Raw genomic sequence first — 20335 nt, 5'->3', positions numbered from 1 at the left:
AACTGAACATGTCTTGAAGAAACAATGGGAATGAGCAGGAGGGAGTTTGGCTTGAGTCTCATAAACGACGTCTTTTATGGTTATGGTTTAGTAGCTAGCTCTATGTTCATCAACTAGATGCCCTGCTATGCAAGGGAGACTTACGTGGTTATTTTTGGAGGCTCTGCTCGGCTTCCGAGCTGATTTACAGGGAGGCAATTTCACATCATGGGATTTCGATGAGCTACCTCTGCTACCCGCAGCAAACCACGGGTTGCCACTCACCCTGTCTGTGTCTAGCTCCGGCCTTGGTCCAGCAGCCATCCAAGACCAGCCGCTGATCCGTTGAAATTCAATTGAGCCAAGATTCCCACCCCAACACTCCTAGTTTAGTTGAACTGGGCTGGCCTAACCTCCCTCTCACCCTTTTGGACCAGCTTCGGACCCGCTACTCGCTGAACTCAGACATGGGCGGTCCACCACCATCTCAATGCTTCGTGATGTATCATATTATTATATATGATATAAGTGGTATTTAAGGTCTACGACTTGTGTAAAGCCACGACAGGATACAGGAGTAATCGAGGGAATAAGCCGTAAAATCTGCAGGGATGACAGTTCTTCGCCTTCCCTTGCTTTTTTCAATAGCCTTCGTAATAAGGTTAATAACCTCGTATTCCCTTGCATATGGGCGTTTTCAGCCGTCCAATGACGACAAAGGGAGGTCTCGTATTGCTCAGCGCTATACCGATACTATGTAATGACTCTAGTAAAAACCTAAAGCCTCCGGCTGAGCGACGATCCGAATGGATGAGACGTACAGTGCTTGGCTCGATCTATTGATGCTGCTGAAATGCATGTTTCGTTATACAAGCTGTGAATGGCCGAGCTCTAGGATCCTAATTTCCTCATCACCGCCCTTGGCCAGCTCATGGCTGATTGTGGACGCTTGATCGAATATGGATGCGGCTGAGTCTTGGTCAGAGAGGAGTTCAAGCCCAACTTTTCTTTCTGGTAGAGTTAGGCCGTATTATCTCTTTCTCGAGGAAACTTCTGCCGTGTATAAGAGAGAAGAGAGAGCTATATAAACTCTCCATCTCGCCTAGATCATAAGTGTCCTCTTTCTTCTTATCAACTCATCATCTGTCGACAATTCCCGGGCCTAGACACTGATCCCTTCTCCTGGGTCATCAGTTGCCAACAAAGGCCACATCTTGTCAATCTTTTGTGAATCACATAGTCTGGCATCTTTTGATAGTTGTCCATCATGTTGCTGAAGCAGGTCCTTGTGGCCGCTCTGCTCTCCTTGAGCTCTGTCACGGCTTTCCCAAACCCGAACAACCTCCATGACGTGGAGGCCAGGGATGTCGAAGATAACCTCGTTGCTCGTGGCGGTAACCACGACTGTGGCTCTTATGCCAGCTGGAACAACGGAAAGAACTACTGTGTCTGCAAAGACAATGGCAAGAATTACGACTCCAAGTCAAAGTCATGCAACTGCCCCAGTGGTTTGACCTGGAATGGTCACCAGTGCGTCCACGACTGTGGAAAAGATGCTACTTGGCAGTATGGAAACTGTGTCTGCAACAAGAAAGGCGAAGTCTACAATCCCAAGACCAAGACCTGCAGCTGCCCTCCAGGACAGTATTGGAACGGCAAGAACTGCCAGATTGACTGCGGAAAAGACGCTTCGTACGACTGGAAGCAGAAGAAATGCGTCTGCAAGAAACAAGGCGAAATCTACAACTCCAACTCCAAGACCTGCAGCTGCCCCTCTGGAACAGTTTGGAACGGCTACGCTTGCGTTGTTGACTGTGGCAAGGAAGCGCACTACGACAAATGGCAAAAGAAGTGCGTCTGTAACAACAACGGCGAAGTCTACAACTCAGGCAGCAAAACTTGCAGTTGCCCTGGCGGACAATACTGGAACGGCAAGAAATGTGTTTGCCCGTACGGTAAAGTCTGGAATGGCAAGCAGTGTGTAGAGGACTGCGGCAAGGAAGCCCACTTCGACTACAACCAAAAGAAGTGCGTATGCAACAACAAGGGCGAAATCTTTAACTCTGCCAAAAAGACTTGCAGCTGTCCCGATGGTCAATTCTGGAACGGCAAGCAATGCGTCTGCCCATATGGTAAAGTTTGGAACGGCAAACAGTGTGTTCCTGATTGTGGCAAGGAAGCCCACTTCGACTATAACCAGAAGAAGTGTGTGTGCAACAACAAGGGCGAAGTCTATAACTCGGCCAAGAAGACCTGCAGTTGTCCTGATGGCCAGTTCTGGAACGGCAAGCAATGTGTTTGCCCGTACGGCCAAGTCTTTAACGGCAAGCAATGTGTTCCTGATTGCGGTAAAGAAGCCACCTTTGATTACAAACAGAGGAAGTGCGTTTGCAAGAACCACGGAGAGATCTACGACTCCAAGACCAAGACTTGCAGTTGTCCCGATAGCCAGGTCTGGAACGGCAAGCAATGCGTCTGCCCATACGGCAAGGTCTGGAACGGCAAGCAGTGTGTAGAAGACTGTGGCAAGGACGCACACTTCGATTACAACCAGAAGAAGTGTGTTTGCAACAAGAACGGAGAGATCTTTGATTCAAAGACCAAGACTTGCAAATGCCCTGACGGTCAGTACTGGAATGGCAAGCAGTGTGCCTGTCCATACGGCCAGATCTTCAACGGCAAGCAATGTGTCCCCGACTGCGGTAAAGACGCAACCTATGATTACAATCAGAAGAAGTGTGTTTGCAAGAACAAGGGAGAAATCTTCGATTCAAAGACCAAGACCTGCAAATGCCCTGACGGCCAGTACTGGAATGGCAAGCAATGCGTCTGCCCATACGGCAAGATCTTCAACGGCAAGCAATGCGTAGAGGACTGCGGCAAAGATGCTCATTTCGACAGCAACCAGAAGAAGTGCGTGTGCAACAAGCAGGGCGAGATTTACGATGATAAATCCAAGACTTGCAAATGCCCCGACGGCCAATACTGGGACGGATCCAAGTGTGCGTGCCCCTACGGCAAGGTCTGGGACGGAAAGCAATGCGTGCCAAACTGCGGCAAAGATGCTAGCTACGACAGCAAGCAGAACAAGTGCGTGTGCAAGAAGATCGGCCAAGTCTTTGATAGCAAGTCCTTGACTTGCAGCTGCCCATCCGGAACCTCTTGGAACGGCTACGCATGTGTGCAAGATTGTGGCAAAGACGCTCATTACGATAGCAACCAGAAGTACTGCGTGTGCAACAAGAAGGGCGAGGTTTACGACTCCAAGTCCAAGACTTGCAGCTGCCCAGGAAACCAGTATTGGGACGGCAACAAGTGCGCGTGCCCATATGGATCGACTTGGGATAGCGGCAAGAAGACTTGTAAGATGAACTATCCTTGATGATATCTATGAGTTGAAGAGATGATGCCCTTCGGAGGTATTGTTTTTGTACTTCATAAGATATGGCAATGCTTTGTTCTTCAAAATAAGTTGCAAAAGGTAAAAAAAAAAAACAAGTGAAAAAATGATTTGATATTTATATTGGATTGGATGGGAAAGGTCGTTCTCTTGATGACAACTGGTGGGATGAAATGTGTATTTTATTCTATACGGGGTACATTTTAACGGCTGAACCACTGTAGTAATGCCGATGACTTAAAACATTAATTCTGTTCCTTGCTTGTGATCTTCGTGCGACTTATAAACATATGTAGCATTGTATTATGTTGTTTTACCACAGGAAAGGTACTCATCTTTACACAAGAGCCCGATTAGCGCAATCGCATTATATTCGTCTACGTTATCAAGAGACCATTTATATTCAAACCCGTTTGTACTTCATATTTCAACGTTATGTACTTGCTTATGAAACAACAATTTATACAGTTAAGAAGTATTTGTATACGACTATACGGCCGTAGAATTAAAATCTGGGTTGACGATGTCCTCTCCCAACACTGTGCCATTTAAAAATCGGGTACCTTTCCTTAGTATCTCAACACGACCGGGGTGCAAATGACGCGGCGGGTCATTAACTATCGTGCCATTTGCGAAATGGATGCCATTCCAAGGCTTTGACAAAGTGGCCATTTTGAGCCGCGTGTTTGCGTTGGGCAGCAGCGGTGAAGATATTGTGCTCACGTCGCAGTTCTCGCTGACCATATACAAGTTCAGGCCAATGGCCAAGGTGTAAATGTCCGCACTCAGTTGTTCCCAGCTGTGTTGGCCCTTGACAACAACGCCGATGTAATCGGTCAGAATGACGGTCGGCCAGCTCTGGGGAGTCATTTGATTCACACCCATCCAGTAGAGTGCTGGATTAGTGGGTAAAATGCCAATGCCTTCGATAGTAAATAGAGTCGTGGTGACAATGTCCGCGCTCACAAGCCATTGACTAATGTGAAACGTATCAGAGCTGCCACCGCGAATCACTTGCTTCCAGTCTGATGCCTGATCTTCTGCCATGGGCTGAGTGTCGCCCAAATTAGACCAGTCATCTGCAATTGAAAGTCGATTGGCCTGGTAAATACCATCTGCTACCGAGTCTTGCGGCACGCCTGACTGTAAGTCTCCGGCGAGAAGAAATACTACACAACCATTGCCTCCATTTTGGTCCATAAAATAGGACGCGGGCTTTTGATTGAAAGTGGTATTCGTGTCCAGGTTGCCACAGCGATTGTTGACGCCTTTGAGCTTACCAAAGAAGTCATTCACGATCGCAGTTGTCCAGTAAATGGGCCCCAGGCTGGGCACCTTTCGAATACCGATCAAGTATCTGACGTGGAAGAATATGACTTCTCCAGGGTTCTCAGCGGTAAATTGGTTGATCTCGCTGATGATATCATCTAGAGACTCGCCAGAATTACCTATTGCAACTTCTGCTGTCTCATCATTGACGTGCAAGGTCCAAAAGCTGTATTCTGAAGTGTCCGTGATAGAGTGCACTGATCCGATACGAAGATCAAAATACCGAGATCCTGCGCGGAGCTGATTATAGATGTTGAGGCCTTGTGTTTGTGTATTCTCGCTGATACCTCCGCTGAGAATCTGACCACTGATGGTGCTCATTCCGGCGTCATGAGTGCCGGGCATGACGACGTGCTGGATCTGCCTGTCCTTGATGACGTCGTATATGCTCTTCATCCAGTTTCCAGCGCCGTATCTAATAGATGTAATGAAACCATAACTATCGCTTCCCGTAATCACCAGCGTCACTGGAGATTGGTTGGCGGGATCCAAGTATTCACGTTGGCCTTGACCCATGCCGGTGAGGTCAATTACCGTTCGCGCCGGATGTGAATCGGGAATATGAGTTGCAGCTCGAACAAAAAAGGTCTTGTCAGTTCCGTCAATGGCATAATATGCTTCACCACCGTCGTCCACAGCGGTTTTCCCAGGCTTGTTGGTATAGACAACAGTGTTTTGGCGCGCATGGCCCTGCGGAATATCACCCCAATCAAACACATCCATTTGATACGAGTGCGTATTCTGCAGAATCAATCTGTGAGGCGTCAGATTTACAATAGTGATGTATTGCTTCGAGCCGGGAACGCTGTTAATGGCTCCAATGAGACTCCAGGGCATATATGTTCCATTTGGTGGCATTTCATTGCTGTAAGTGACATTTTGAGGATTGCAAAGTCCATTGACAGCGGCCGCGAAGAGCCAACCCAGGCTAATCGCGGCTAAGAGATGGTTGTGCCTCATTAGATTGTTTCGTAGCCAGGTTTTGCGTTTGCTTCTTGTTCTTGGTGCGCGAATACTGTAAGCAATTTCCCCTTTTATCTGTACAGATAGATGATTCTGTATGAAAGCTATTTTCAGATGTCTTGCTTGACAATTCCCACCGTCGTGTAAAAGAATGGTTGAACTGCCAGGTAACCAGTAGATGAAGTTGTGTATCGATGAAAGAATGACTGGCTGCAGGGCAAAATCACCAAGATGAGTGGATGAGGAAGGGAATATACAAAAGGCAGAGAAAATTCTCTACATTCAGGTTCTACACTACGACTTTATGTACGGCCATTTATCCAGTTCTTCCTAGCCCACAGAGCTATAGTTCGTGACCACATGCTTTCAACGGCTGGCGAAAAAAAGTTGTAGTGAGTGATGGTATATTAGCAGGCCTCCTTGCGCTAATGGTCAGCAGGTGGTAGCTGCATTGATGTGAATGATGCCTAACAAGAAGAGGTTCGGTATTCTCCAGGGGTCACGGATGTAATTGATAGGTCAGGAAGAGTTGCGCGCTTAGGACACTAGGTCATTAAGAGCAGCTCAAGGGGAAAGGAGACGCCAATGATATCCTCCAGCTAATGCAAACTTTACGAAAAGCTTTAAGTGCCCAGACTGAAGAGCATCTTTGAAGGAACATTGGCTAGCGGATTCATGACTGCTTAAGGCAGGTCGGAATGCAATGCAACCCAATTGGTCGCCACGCGAAGTGCAAATGGCAGCTGAATCATGAAGCTCGTGAAAATATGCCGAATGAGATGCAGAGGAAGGTGAATGAGAACGACAAGCAGTCAAGCAATAGAACAGTAGAACTTTACCGGCGTGTCTTGTAAGACTTTCAAGATGAGGCATCTCGCGCGCTGGGCTGCTGACCTTGAGCATCAAAGCGTGGAATGCGCATGTGGTCTGCATACTTGTAACTTCGCACTGTCTCGTCATCATCCACCGTCTCACTGGGCACATTTCGAACATACTTTAGCCCGTGACCAAGGTCATGTAAACTGCGGAGTACCGTGAGCATAAAAGAGCCAAGCCGAGGAAACTAAAAAAAAATCCAGCTTAAGTTGCGCTCTTTTGAAAATAACAGAGCTATGAGTTTGCGCATGATGTGTGTATTGTCTTCTTTTCCCACAAGTTCTTTGTGGCTTACAGCACAACTACGCTCTTAGCATCACCACAGCACAAAAGCCGTGAGACGGACACAGCCGTTCTAACACACCAGTCAGTTAGAACGAAATGGGACACGGAGCTCATGTGGGGGAAAAAAATGCCAATATATCCTGCTCAACTGTTTTTTTTTAATGAATTATTAGTACAGTTGCCTGCGTCTACTTGAATGTCGTAAAGTCTAATAACTAAGAGGTAGCGGCGATCTTGCTCGTCGTATTTCTCGTGATAACCTGTCGCTGACTACCCGTACATCGCCTAGAGCTGCAGCATTAAGTCGAATATTTTCTCTGACGCGGTCGACACGATGAATTAGCAGGTGGCTCCTGTTGGGGCTTGTCATAAAGAGCTTTAGTTTTGGCCCGAAAGCAAATCCTTGGATAACAGGTCTTATTAGACCTTGAAACGAAGCCAGTGCTCGCTCCATTCTTTCTCCGTTGTCGTGAAGACTGGATTCAAAATCAGAAATGCTATCCAAGAGGATATAGACCGTGGTTGTTGGCTGTATTTGCCAGAATAAGCGTTCAAACATGAAGCAAAGTGCATCGGTGTTGCTTGCTGCTACGGCGTCATACAAGCTTTGGTCAACAAAGTCAAGGGAGAGGCTATAGGGTTTCGGATACAGCAGTAGCTGGCAAATGATACTCTTCAAGAGCCCCTTGGGACCAGAATCATCCTTTAGGGGGTCAGTATGACTGCTGCAAAAGAACTGCAGTACCATACCGCTCTGAGTTTGGAGCAGAGTAGACGCGAAAGAAGCCGTAAAGAAAGACATTGGAGATGATCGTCCTACACTTTCTGTGCGACAGCAACCATCAACTAGCACCAAGCCAGGCGCTTCTGATGATAGCCATTCTTGGAATTGTCGCTTTTGCCTTAAAAGAGTGGCATATCCTAGTGCTTCATCGCTCATTAGACTTTCTTTGCGCAGAATACGCTCCGCATCTGCGATGGGATCGGGCGTCTGAAGCAAGTTGACGATGTCGCTCTCAGTCAAAACGGGCGTGGGTGTATACTGAATAGTTTGTTGCGGCGGTGGATTAGGAGCGAGGGCATTTGATGGGAGCGCAAAGAGGCCTGTGAATCTCCGAGTTAGCTTTCATTATTCTGTTTGACGCATGAAGGAGACATGCTTACTTCGCTGCACGATAGCATCCGCCACAAATTGATACAAGGCGCTCTGTAACTGCTCGTGAATCGTCGCGGGCAAAGCATCGACGAGTCTCTGTAGCCCAGCCTCAAACTCCTTTCTCTCTTCTCCATCCTTAGTCAGTCGTTTCCTTGTTTGTGCCATCTCGTCGCTCATTCCATTAGCAGCTTCAACCATCTGTGAGCGAAACTGGTCCACCTGGGAAGACAACCTGTCATGGCCTTCGCTCGTCTCTTGCTGCAGTTCCACAACCTTGACTTTAATATCATGAGCTGTTTTCCGGGTGGCCTCGGCTGCGATACGCCCTTGCTGTGCTGACACTTTAGTATCTTGCCATACATTCCTATCCAAATGAGCTGTGGCTTCAAAGACCAATTGCTTCGCCTTGTATATCCGCTTCGATATGCCACTAATCTTTGCCGCTTCTACTTCCGGCATCTGCTTGACAATCTTCTTGAAAACTAGTGTCTCTTGTCAGAAAGAACACCGTGTGCATATGTATTGCTTGAGACTGCAGTCAATGTGATCTTACCGTTAACGTCCTTATACGTCCTGTTCAAGATACTCAGAAGCTCTGAAAGACAGTCTACCAATGTCCCGTAAAAGTCCCAGACCAAGTTTTTTAACCGCACCTCTCCGCGATATGCATCGCTTATTTGGTAGACACTGGCCAAGACCCCAGGGACTTCGTCGAGCTCTTGCAGGATATTTCCCACATTAGAGAGTCTCTTTTGGAAGGACTAGAGGACGGTTAACAATAATACACGGTCGTTTTCTCTGTGGTAGACTTGCTTGGAAGATGAATGCCAGGCCTGTCCTGAGGATACTGAGACCGTCCTGGTCAGGAATCGAGTCAGAAAGCCGTTCTAAAATGCCGATTGCTACGTCGCCTTTCCTTATCCATCCTCTAAAGCGATTATCTTCAGCTTTTTTCTCATAACTCTTTTTTGCTTCCTCAATACAGTCGCAAACTCCTCTCCAGCTGACATCTTGAGAAATCGCCACCGAATCGCCAACCTGAAAAGATTTAATTGCTTCAGACAAATCCTCTAGCTTGCTATTGCGAAATTAGAAGACTGGGGCCACAAATATTCCCGAGACGTGGAAAAAGAGAATGCAGGAATTACCGGCTGATAGGGATCCTCCATTCTGCGCGCTGATTATTATACTCAGTTGGCGAGGCCAGTCCCTGGTGAACAAACGCGCCCTCATTTTGTCTCCAGTCTTTCATCACTTGAATCTCGCGACCATTACTCATAACATCCCTCATCCCCTGTCCCACATCTAAAGGCCGTCGATAACTCATGGCGAGTTACACGATATGATCTTTACGCAATAATAGCAAGAGAAACAACAGCTAGGTAGACATTCGGATAGCAGCCTTTCTCTGAATAAAGGGGATACAAAGACTTGACAACCCCAGTTAGTTGAGGCTGAGAACCATGACAAATTCCGAATTTCATACCGATACCCCGCTCAGAATGGATGCCCTCATCTCTTCCAAAAAGGACTCAAGTCATAAATGACAAGAAGGAAATGTGGGCTGAGTATTCATAAGCTGCATTAGTCTCTCGATAAAGGACTCTCATTCGACACAGGCCCTGCTCTTTCAGAGCTGGGTTCGCACAGGATCAGGCTCCTGGTTGCAAGGTAGGAAGATTTTACTGGATCACGTCTTTCTTTGCTCCCCAAGTTGAGGCTCTGATTATAATTCGCAACTTACCATGCATGAGCCTATGCCTAACCGAGGGCAGTTGCTTATGTTGCCTCATTTGCTTGCAGTTTCGTCTCCACAGTCTTTAAGGGAGCCATCCCCTCTCGGAGGAAGCATCGCCAAGACACAGCCCTATTTCGCAACTCTTTTCACTCCAATAGTTGGACAGACGTAACAAATATGGCTGCAGACGCGGGTACTGCTGCCGATCAGAATGGCGCGACAAGCTTGGGCAAAGAAGCTGCAACTTCAAACTCATCTGCTGTGGAGGAGGTCAGGAACGATTCTGTCGAGGAAACCGCTGAACAAAACGACAAGCCCAAAGATAACTCCGGCGAAGGCAAAACGTCTGACACTTCGAAAGATGAGAATACCAACCAAGACAATACAAGGCAAGATGAGTTGAAAGTGAAAAAGGAAGAGTCCGAAACGACACCAACAGAGAAGCCTACCAAGACTCCCGCACCAGCCAGTAATACTGTGTCGGAGAAGGAAGCTGAGAAGCCAACGCCAAAGCCCATGCAGGCATTCTCACGCGTTGTTCCGAAGCTGCGAGAATGCTTTTCTTGGGACGAGTTCAAAAATCATCAAACAGAGGAGCACAACCACGCGATCGAGACGCTTGTCGCCGGCGATTCCCTCAAGGCGGAAATTGAAGAATCGGCTCTTCTCTATGAAGGTCTTCAAGACTATCAGTATATGGGCGGCTGGGGAGGTGGACTTCGCCGAGGCTTTGGACGGCGGAATCCTCAGCACAAGACTGTTACCGATGATGGAGACGAGGTTGGGTTGCAACGAGTCAGAATCAACTCAAGGGCAGTCATGATGTATCTCGGTCGTCAAAGCCCAGCTGGGAAGAAATGGAATGGCCGGCCTCATGTTTTTCGTCGGCCTTTCCGTTACTTCATACACTTTCATGACGAGATGAAACAGGCATTGGCTGAGCTGGAAGAATCGGCTTCGAATACCGATGGAAAGCCTGCTGACGGCCAGCCGGCTGAAGATCTAAGCCCTGAAAAGGGCAATGATAAATCTGAAGGGGATACGCTCGGAATCGACTCCCTCTTCAACGATACCGATACCCTGGCCGAGATGAGACTTTATGTAAAGTTTATCGACGAGCAGGTGATGCCTGAATACCTGCGCTTCCAGGACGAAGATATGAGCACTGCTCCTACGAAGATCCGATGGGACATGCTCTGGTACCTCTTCAAACCGGGAGACCTGGTCTACGTGCCTAATCTGAACAGTGGAGTTCGAGCACGAATTCCAACGGGCTGGGATGGCGTGTTCCAGCGCCTTCAAGGAGGGTTTGGAGATGGCCCGATGGAGTCAACATCATCGTCGTCAAACCACAATACGAGAGGATCCCATACCGACCAGATGGTGTGGAGGATCTATCGAGCTCCATTTAAGCAGTTGATTATTGATGGATGTTCCTGCGACACCTGCATGAAAATGGAGTCCACTTGGTCCATATCTTGTTACCACATCGATTATGATGGCCAAAACTACCGTGCAGTCGGACGTACAATTGAGATCCCCTCTTTCGAAGGCGAGCGTGAGATCACTCAGCTGGCCTGCTATCCTATGAGATATGTCCAGCAGAAGGACGAAATAATGGAGAGGGGTAGACAATACGGAAGCAAGTTCATTCAGCATATTGATCCGGCAAAGAGATACAGCTTCTACCGGGGCTGGACACTTATCAAGACACCTCTTGGCCAATCTGTTGAGGACAAGAATGGAAGAATAATGACAAGCCCAGAGCACATTGAAAGCGAGATTCTGGTCGATTTTGAAGAGGCCTTTAATACAGATCCTTCCTGGAAACCCGATATTCTGGCAGTCGACCCGACCACTTACAGAGTTGTAATTTCGGTTGACAATCAGAGCCCCTTGCAGGAATGGCACGACAGTAAGCGCACAAACCTCAAGGACGCATGGGAGGACAAGGTCATTACCGATGACGGTGTCGATATTCTCCAGATGAACAAGTTTATCGAGACAGATTTGTTGCTGAGAAAGAAGAAGGACAATGATAATGAGATTGGCGAACTCGAAGGTGACAACCTTGCGCTTTTGCCTAGGCGACTCTGTGCATATGCCCTTTGGGAGCGCAAATTTGTGCAAGTTGATGTTCGCGATGTGTCGTTTCCTGAGCTCAAAGACAAGGACAGAGCTTTCGATAGCCTTCAGATTTCCACGGAGCACAAGACTCTCATTCAATCTCTGGTCTACTCTCATTTCAAGAAGAGAGTGAATGAAAGCAGCGTCGAGATTGCAACACAGGATCTTATCCGTGGCAAGGGCAAGGGCATTGTGATTCTGCTCTTTGGCGTGCCGGGAGTCGGTAAAACTGCTACTGCTGAAGCGGTCGCTCAGAAATTTGAGAAGCCTCTGTTCCCCATCACATGCGGAGACTTGGGATTTACTCCCGAGAGTGTGGAGAGTTCTTTGAGCGAGATATTTCGCTTGGCTCACCTGTGGGATTGTGTTCTTTTGCTGGACGAGGCAGATGTCTTTATTACACAGAGAGACAGAAAAGACTTGGAAAGAAATGCTCTTGTTTCCGGTAAGAACTGCACCATATGCGAATAACACCGTTCCTTGCTAACTAACGGCTTACATTAGTCTTTTTACGCATGCTCGAATACTACAATGGTATTTTGTTCCTCACCACCAATCGACCCGGTGTTCTTGATGAGGCAGTCAAATCTCGAGTGCACCTCAATCTTCACTACAACTTCCTCACTGAGGAGCAAGTCGTTGCCATATTCAAGTTGAACATTGTGCGACTCAAAGAGATTGAAGAGCAAGCTGACAAGGCACCGAGGCACAACAAATTATACATCGATGAGGCGGACATCATTAATTTCGCCAGCGAACACTGGAGAAACCACACGGATGGCATTGGACGGTGGAATGGACGACAGATTCGTAACGCATTTCTCATTGCTGCGTCGCTGGCTCATTATGAGGGAGACATGGGCGAGCGACCAGAAGGACTGCAAAAGCAACTCACCTCAAAGCACTTCAAGAAGGTTGAAGAAACTACCAGGCGCTACGATGAGTATCGCGTGGCTTGTCTTGGAGACACTGATAGCTATCTTGCGCACGACCGATATGAGAGAGACGATGACTGGAATCCTCTTGCAAGAGCAGGGGCAGCCAATGCCTATATGGCTCATAGCCACCCTCAGGCCCCAGGATACCTACCCAGGGCGGGAAGTTTCCCGTGGCAACGGCCAGTACAGGCTCCAGTTAACATGAACCCAAACTCAACGCAAAGGCAAGGAGCAGAAGGATGGTCAAATAACGCGGCCGCACGCCCGCCCGTCCCTGGGTATCAGCCACCAGCGCAACAACAAGCCCAGGGACATCCTCCACCGCACCAGTTCTCGCAACACCCAGCGCACTTGGCAGGCAATACCCCTAGCAGCTCTGGTAGTCCAAACTATAATACTCAAGCACCTTACGGTTCATCTGCAGGAGGCCCCAGTGGACCACAAGGCTATGACATGGGAGGGAATCCGCAAATGAAAGCCGGAGGAGAGCAAGGACTGGGCGATGAGTGGAACGGGGGAGCTCCGCAACGTTGGAAGCAGAACCAGAATGGATTCAGCCACTATTGAGGGAATTACATGTTCTCCAAGCATGGCTGGTTCGGTTTTGTGGATGGTTATGTGGCTTGCGAAGGAGGCAATAGCCATGTTGGCTTGAAGAATCTTACTACAGTGTACTCAAGTTGACACCTTTGGATACCCTACAAAGCACAATTTGTCGGATGACAGAGTATGTTTGTAAATATTAGATGCCATGTGCTAAATCTCCACTATCTTCAGTAGACTATGTTATTACATGTATTGACATAACTGTAAAATAATTTACATTTGACAGAATATAACAATTGTATCAGATCATGAGAACAACTCCCAGCTCGCTTTCAGTGTGATCCATATTATCTTCCTCCAACCGCATCCTTATTGGCTACCGAGAAATTATACTTGCTTAAAATCCGAACCACAGCAGGCACCGCTTACTTCTTCTGTGCCCAGCCAATCTGAGTCTTGCCACTGTCAAAGATGACATGGGCAGCCTTGAGGGCGATATCACCAAGGATAGTGAAAGGCAGGCCACCAGAGGGCTGGATACCACCGAAACACTCATTGTTGCCGGCCGGGGCGTAGTTGATCAAACTACCGGGAACTGTGATCTTACCCTCTCCGACAGTGAATGTGAAGTCAGGCAGAGTGGTGTTACAGCCGAAAATATAGCCTCCCTGCACTGTATCCAGGCGGGCACCCTGGACCTTTTGGTAGTAGGCTTTGGTGAGGTCGTCACCAGCCAGAACAAGAGTTGTGCCAGTGTCAGCAATAGCATCGAACTCTCCGCCGATATCGCTGCTCGTGCTGAATTGCCAAAAGCCCTTGCTGTTGTCGATGGGGGCATATAGGATATTGCTTGCAGCAGAGGGGACGGCGCCGAAGATGTAGCTGCCAGGAGCCTCGTGGCGGAGATCGGCAACAAAGAGAGGAGAGTCAAGGCTGCCGACAATGTTGTCGAACCAGGTCTTCTGAGGAGTAGGCGTGACTGTGTTAAGGGAGCTGAAAGCGAGACCCACGAGACCATCATTGTGGCCTTGGGCGAATTGCGCCGAAACTTGCTGAGCAGACTCAACCGCCTGGGTCTTCACAGTAAGGCTTCCGACGGTAACGACATCGGTATAGACGTCTCCAGAGGATGACGATTGGTCTCCATAAGTAATATTCCAAGTTGCGCCATCCAATTTCTTGGACGAAGTGCTCTTGGATGGGTTGTAGACGCCATGGCCCTGAGAGGAGCTGGTGTCTGTCTCGGAAGAGAAGACCCAGAGGTCGGAGCTACCGGTATCAAAATCCAAGTTGAGTGTCTGAGGAGGAGTGCCGATCTGGACGGGGACCAGATATTGAAGGTCATCACCATCGGGTGTAGCGGTGACGTTGCCGTTGCCGCCGCGCTTGATAAGCTGGGTTGACTTGACGAGCTCAATAGCCTCAATCAACGCCTTGGGAACTGGAACGCCATACTTGGCGTAAGCGCGGGCCAAAGCTAGAGGGCCATTGCGGCCTGTGAAGCCTTTGTTCTCAGTTCTCTTGATCTCGAAAAAGCCAGAGGTAGAGATGGCGTTGGGAATAGCACTACCTGCTGCCATAGAGGCAGACAGGAATGTGACAAGGAAACTGCCGAATGTGATGGGCTGCATTTTGAGGTATGTGGAAGAAAAGAATATGTTCCAAGAAAGAGAAACTGGGCTGAATATATAAGAACTGATCAGAAAGGATTCTCGTGATGCTGCGGTGAACGACTTCTAATTACCCGGGCTCTAGGCGAGATTGTCCACCTTATTTATCTTCTGTCTTTAGGGGGATCGACAGCAATAACTTCCAACAAGAAACAACACGATAAAACATATACGAGATATCACGAAAGTCCTTTTGATATCGCGAATATCAGGGGGTTAGTATAAGAAGAGAAGGTCGGAATGCACAAGACGACGTGAGGTTGCTTTGATAGACATTGAAAACTACTTGTAAGATCTTACTACATGCTGCAGCGCCTCCTTAAGCAGCCTAATTTGGCAGCTGGATGCAAAGAGATTCATGAACTTTTGCGAGTCAGTCCGGAAGTCATCCTCCAACTTGCTAGTAACAAGCGCAATGGACAGGACGTGGAGGCCGTGGAGCCTGTGGAGGCGACCAAAGCTGACCCGAATAGTGCCCTTAATGCGGACCGGCACTCTTTGTGTGTTTTACAGTTAGAGATCGAATGCCAAGAGCTATGCTGTCGGAGAATATAGGCCAATCTCAGCTTTAGATCGGCCCCGGAGCATTAAGCATGGTTTCAAGGCTGTCTGAGAGCGAGTCTTCTATTTACTGTCATTTGTGCCATCCGGAAATAGAGGTGCCACCAAGGGTCCAGGAACAGGGTAACTCATGCTCAAATCAGCACGCTGAACTTTATTTCACATGCTTGACATGCTACAGTATCGGAGATCCTCATCTGACATGAGCCCATTGTTCAAAAGGTCAAACAGACCTGGTGAGGCCTTTTGGCGATCTGCAACAAAGAGCCCCAGGAAGAGGGGATCAGCCCGGCCGATCGCGGTGGACCGTCCCCGCCAGCAATGACCAACGAAAGCCCTGAGTCTCTTGTTTCTTAGGGCGTTTCAACTATTTCCGCCAGTGAGGAGGGCTGTTTTAATGGAGGAGCTGAGATACCTACCCTAACTGTTTTGTTCCCCCTAGCATAATGGAGATGATGGAAGATGTCCGCCAATGTTTCCTGCCACTGATGAAGTGGCACATCAGATGCAGATCCATCTTTCTAAAATACCACCAAAGAAGACTTTCCGAGAGAGACAAGGATCAGCCAATTCCCCTGGCTAAGGCTAACATGTCAGTGCCTTTATCAGCGTACGATCACATGCGAGGTAAAGCAGTGAGGTAAAGACGAAAAAAACTCCACGCAAGCTCGTGTACGGCTCACGCCACTGCACAGCCAAGCGGAGTGGTTCACTTAGTATAAAAGTATGGATCTTCCCTAGCATAAAGGGCAAGACGGGCTAGGCGAAAGTACAGGTGAATTTTTGGATAAACCTTTGCGCCATTTTCGCCTTGTACCACAATTGACCGGAGTGTGAAGCCCGAGCCAATAGTTAGCTGAGGAGAAGGTTCGGATGGGTTTATTTACAACTACAAGAAACTATATTTCTCCAATTCGTTTGGTCTTCCCCGCGATTTCTTGTCTTCAGATTGTAAGAATCAGCATTTAGAACCAAGCTTAATTCCCAGAGGATGCTAATCCGTACTGCAAAGTCGTACTGTGAATCGCCAAGTCGGAGAATTACGAGCCAAAGCGCAGCGGATCATGCGAAATGGTGTGAGACTTTAATTTGTACAAAAGCACACTTGGCGGACAATTTATATTCCGGAATAACTCAAATTGAACAGACTCGTTTCTAATTGTGCTGACCATTGCATGAGTTCCTTTATAACTTATTCGAGATTTTGAGACATGGTTGCGCAGTGAAATAACCTAATAAGATATCTTGAATACAGGGTCTAAGTAAATCATTGTTTAATGGGAGCATAGACAATTGCTTACAATAATGCATTTGACACGAAGAGTGACCATTACGCCAACTCGACGGGCGATACAAAAGCGTAGAGCGCTCGCGATATTGACGACTTGTCCGATAGTCTTATTGAGACACTAGATAGATTTACTCTAATGTTTTGTGCATTGAAAGTGGTACTTGTACGGTCCTTTATCTCCAATCTTTATATAGGGATGCGGGCATTGGTTGATAAAATCTTTTTTATGCAGTTGAGAAAGTTCTCCGCTCGAGAGTTAACCTCGGCTTAAATAGAGAGAATCCATGAGATAGACAGAGATAGGAATAGTATAAAAAGTCATTAATCTTTGCCCAATTCGAGTGCAATACTCCTAGTTAAAATTGGATGAATAATGTAGTTAATGCTCGCTCCGCGGCTCACATTTGCCTAACAGCTTGGTAGGCTCATCCCACCGCTCTGCTCTTCGTCTTCAGCATAGCAAATACAACAATAATCGAAAATGATTAAAGAAAGAAAACTAATTTTTTTTTCGTAAGATGGCCATATCTACTCAGCAAAATGTAGCTTGACATTAACTCCCTCGCCAGGGCAGTTGGTCAAAGTCAGGCCGTGTTTGATAGGGCCAACCTGTGAGCCATCAATGCTGTCGATGCGCTGCATCAATCGGATGACAACATAGCCGACCTCGGTCAGCGCAAACTGTTGGCCGATGCAGATTCTTGGTCCTCCGTTGAAGGGAAGATAATCCCAACCTGGCCTGCGTGTCTCCCACCTCTCCGGCTTGAAGATTTCGGCATCAGGACCCCAAATATCCTTGCGGCGGTGCATCAAATGAACCTAAACAACCATATTAGCACGCTACATTGAGATTTTGGGTGCATTGAAATCGTCGCTTACCGAATAACCAACGTCCTGGCCCTTTGGCACGAAAATTGGCGATTGTCCGTCTGGGCCGCCGCCAATAGGCAGCGTTGTGTCTACTTGTGCAGTGCGAACATTCATCGGCACTGCGGGATATAAACGAAGGCATTCATTCAGGCACCATTGGAGATATTGACAGCCTTTCATCTTCTCAAATGTGATTTCTTTGGGATTGGAATATGTTCCGAATTCTTCCAAAATGGTTGCTCGCAGCCGTCGGAATACGGACGCATACATGGGATCGGCCATGGTGTAGAAGAACCATCCCAGTGTAGACGCAGTGGTGTCTCGGCCGGCAAGTAAGATGTTGAGAAGCTGGGACCGTAGTTCTTCGGGATCTCGGGTTTCTTTGGCTAATGCATTGAGAAAGACGTATTTGTCTTCATTCACGGGCATTTTCTCGCCCTGGACGAGAGCCTTTTGAACAAAGTAATCGACATATGCGTGGACCCTTTTAACCATGCGTTTAAACTCGGGAGTGTGGACGACCCAGTAATTGGGCCCCAGACGAGCCCCGATCGATAGATTATACTGTGCCTTGTCAAAAGCATATGCAAAGTTGCCGTCCTTTTCAGACGTGGGGTGGACTTGATCGAGCTGGCTGTTGACGCTCTCTCCAAAGAGGAACTCGGTTGCGGAATCCAGTGTGAGGCGGAAGAAGAGAGGCAGAACGTCCACTAGATTAGTCCATCCATCCGGACCGACCCGACGATTGAGCACCGTCATCAGAGCTTTGACATGCTCTTCTTCAAGGTTAAGGTCGCTGACTTGGCCACGGATGAACTGCGGACGCAGCATGGCTCTAGAGTGCTCCCATTGCTTGCCATTTGTCGCAAACTTGCAGGCAAAAAAGCAGTCAGCAGCGTTCGTCAAACTACGGTACGTAAACTTACAATGCCGTGTCCCAGCAGTGGCTCAAAGTTCTCGGTCCGGTTCACACCCAGGCCAAAGTCCTTGAACTTGAGCGCAAGGATGGTCTGGATGTTCTGAGGATCGGTCGTCACCAAGGTGTCTCGGAAAAGAGGCGTCTTAACACGCAGCGTGCCCACTGGGCGGCCATGCTTCTTCTCTTCGCGTGCAAAGTTGCTGGCAGCGTGGATAGGGAATCGCTTCTTGCGGCTCGCGTCCACGCCGTAGACAATATCGGCAATGCCTGTCGGGTCATAACCCGACATCCACACGGGGGGCTTGCATCCCAGTTCCCTGGACCGGGCTCTGTATCGGACCCTCTCGAGGATCAGGTTCACGACGTAGACAAAAGCCAACGCCGCGGCCGCAATGCCCGCTGCCAGAGACAATTGCATTGTGACGATGTCAGCGAAGTGGCATGTGGATTGGAGGTTATGCTGAATGAGTCAACAATGGATATTGCGAGAATAAAAATTAGGAAAAGGGAAAAAAGCACTGACACCCTCGGCTATCAGGACATCATTTCATTATGACAAACTAAGAGTGGTCATAGAGCGGCTATATACGGAGCCATCGGGGATCACTACACAGCACTACGTCTGGTAGCGGCAAGCAGGAGAGGAGAGACGGACCAACTCAAGCGCTGCAGACGGACCGCTCAACCTCGCCCGGTCCCGTTTGGTGCTCCCACAAACAAGTCGAAAAGCTGTGTCTCCGCACGCACTAGGCATGGTTTAGCAATACCCCAGACCCCAATGGTTCACCCGCGATTTACGACATGGCGCCATACCGAGACACCCTGGTCTATCCCTCAAGGCGACCAAAGGTGAGAGACATTTCCCGTTGTGTCTCACTGTAACCTATTACACGTTTCGACTGATGGAATGGTGATGGTGATGTCTCGACGAACGGGTGTCGAATCTTATCGAGTGGCCGTCGCGAATCGCTTCTTTTCCGCTCTCGGCAACACGATTCTCATTGTCCCCCCCGGACTCGAACTGATGTCCGTCATGTGTGCTGCTAGTGCGATCTTCACATGTTGGGGCTAATCATTACCAGCCATAGATGCGGGGGACGGCACGAACCCGGGGGCTTGACGAAGCTGTTTAAGCCGGGAAGGCTGTGTTTTATATGCTGTACTAGGTCATACTCCGTGTTAGCATTTGTCCACGTATCGTATGTCTCACTTTTATGAGAGCTGAAGCCGAGGTAGGTCTGTACGTCAGCTTGTGAATATGACGTGATGAATCCAAACGAGGAAATCAGCCGTCGTTTGTACAACTGAGGCCAGGGTAAGAAGCCGAGTCTTGGTCGTCAAAGCTTTACTACACTTACTTACTTATCCATGATGATATCTGAAAATGCTCGTAAACAAGCTTCTGAGTGGCTTGAGCTCCGGCAGGCGAAGCAGGGCGAGTGAGACGGTAGAATGTGGATCAGCATCGAGGGAAGTGCTTACTCGTAACATTCTTATGGCCTCTTTTCCCCCTCATTTCTTTGCTCCGCCTGTTGGCAGACAAATAAACTCTACTAAAGTCATGCTCCATATATATCGGGTATATAAGCACGTTTGATCCACTGACGGAAGCATCGCGCATATTTGAGCGTTGGAATCTAGATCTGAGAGTCGGAGGAATTGTCCGTCTCCGGGCATTTTCCAATAG

At 48.3% G+C, this 20335-nt stretch overlaps 6 protein-coding genes across 6 annotated transcripts; 2 read left to right on the top strand and 4 right to left on the bottom strand.

Moving 5' to 3' along the window:
- Nucleotides 1-1246: 1246 nt before the first annotated feature.
- Triagg1_7535 (uncharacterized protein) lies at nucleotides 1247-3361 on the top strand (the record flags this gene model as incomplete). The annotated part of the gene is made up of 1 exon (XM_062902281.1): nucleotides 1247-3361. One exon carries the CDS (start codon nucleotides 1247-1249, stop codon nucleotides 3359-3361), a length of 2115 nt encoding a protein of 704 aa, XP_062753592.1.
- A 507-nt stretch (nucleotides 3362-3868) lies between these two features.
- Nucleotides 3869-5431, bottom strand: Triagg1_7534 (uncharacterized protein; the record flags this gene model as incomplete). The annotated part of the gene is made up of 1 exon (XM_062902280.1): nucleotides 3869-5431. The coding sequence occupies one exon, from the start codon at nucleotides 5429-5431 to the stop codon at nucleotides 3869-3871; it is 1563 nt and encodes a 520-aa protein (XP_062753591.1).
- Nucleotides 5432-6863: 1432 nt separating this feature from the next.
- On the bottom strand, nucleotides 6864-9315 carry Triagg1_7533 (uncharacterized protein; the record flags this gene model as incomplete). Its single annotated transcript, XM_062902279.1, has 6 exons — nucleotides 6864-6902; nucleotides 7113-7936; nucleotides 7997-8470; nucleotides 8542-8749; nucleotides 8997-9066; nucleotides 9137-9315. The coding sequence occupies 6 exons, from the start codon at nucleotides 9313-9315 to the stop codon at nucleotides 6864-6866; spliced, it is 1794 nt and encodes a 597-aa protein (XP_062753590.1).
- Nucleotides 9316-9903: 588 nt separating this feature from the next.
- Nucleotides 9904-13358, top strand: Triagg1_7532 (uncharacterized protein; the record flags this gene model as incomplete). Its single annotated transcript, XM_062902278.1, has 2 exons — nucleotides 9904-12298; nucleotides 12358-13358. 2 exons carry the CDS (start codon nucleotides 9904-9906, stop codon nucleotides 13356-13358), a joined length of 3396 nt encoding a protein of 1131 aa, XP_062753589.1.
- A 404-nt stretch (nucleotides 13359-13762) lies between these two features.
- Nucleotides 13763-14968, bottom strand: Triagg1_7531 (uncharacterized protein; the record flags this gene model as incomplete). The annotated part of the gene is made up of 1 exon (XM_062902277.1): nucleotides 13763-14968. The coding sequence occupies one exon, from the start codon at nucleotides 14966-14968 to the stop codon at nucleotides 13763-13765; it is 1206 nt and encodes a 401-aa protein (XP_062753588.1).
- Nucleotides 14969-17387: 2419 nt separating this feature from the next.
- Nucleotides 17388-19066, bottom strand: Triagg1_7530 (uncharacterized protein; the record flags this gene model as incomplete). The annotated part of the gene is made up of 3 exons (XM_062902276.1): nucleotides 17388-17678; nucleotides 17739-18599; nucleotides 18656-19066. 3 exons carry the CDS (start codon nucleotides 19064-19066, stop codon nucleotides 17388-17390), a joined length of 1563 nt encoding a protein of 520 aa, XP_062753587.1.
- Between the last annotated feature and the right edge of the window lie 1269 nt (nucleotides 19067-20335).

Source organism: Trichoderma aggressivum (assembly GCF_033847375.1).
Source record: "Trichoderma aggressivum f. europaeum strain CBS 100526 chromosome Unknown scaffold_033, whole genome shotgun sequence".
Lineage (NCBI taxonomy): Eukaryota > Fungi > Ascomycota > Sordariomycetes > Hypocreales > Hypocreaceae > Trichoderma > Trichoderma aggressivum.
This window is presented reverse-complemented; position numbering and strand designations above follow the sequence as displayed.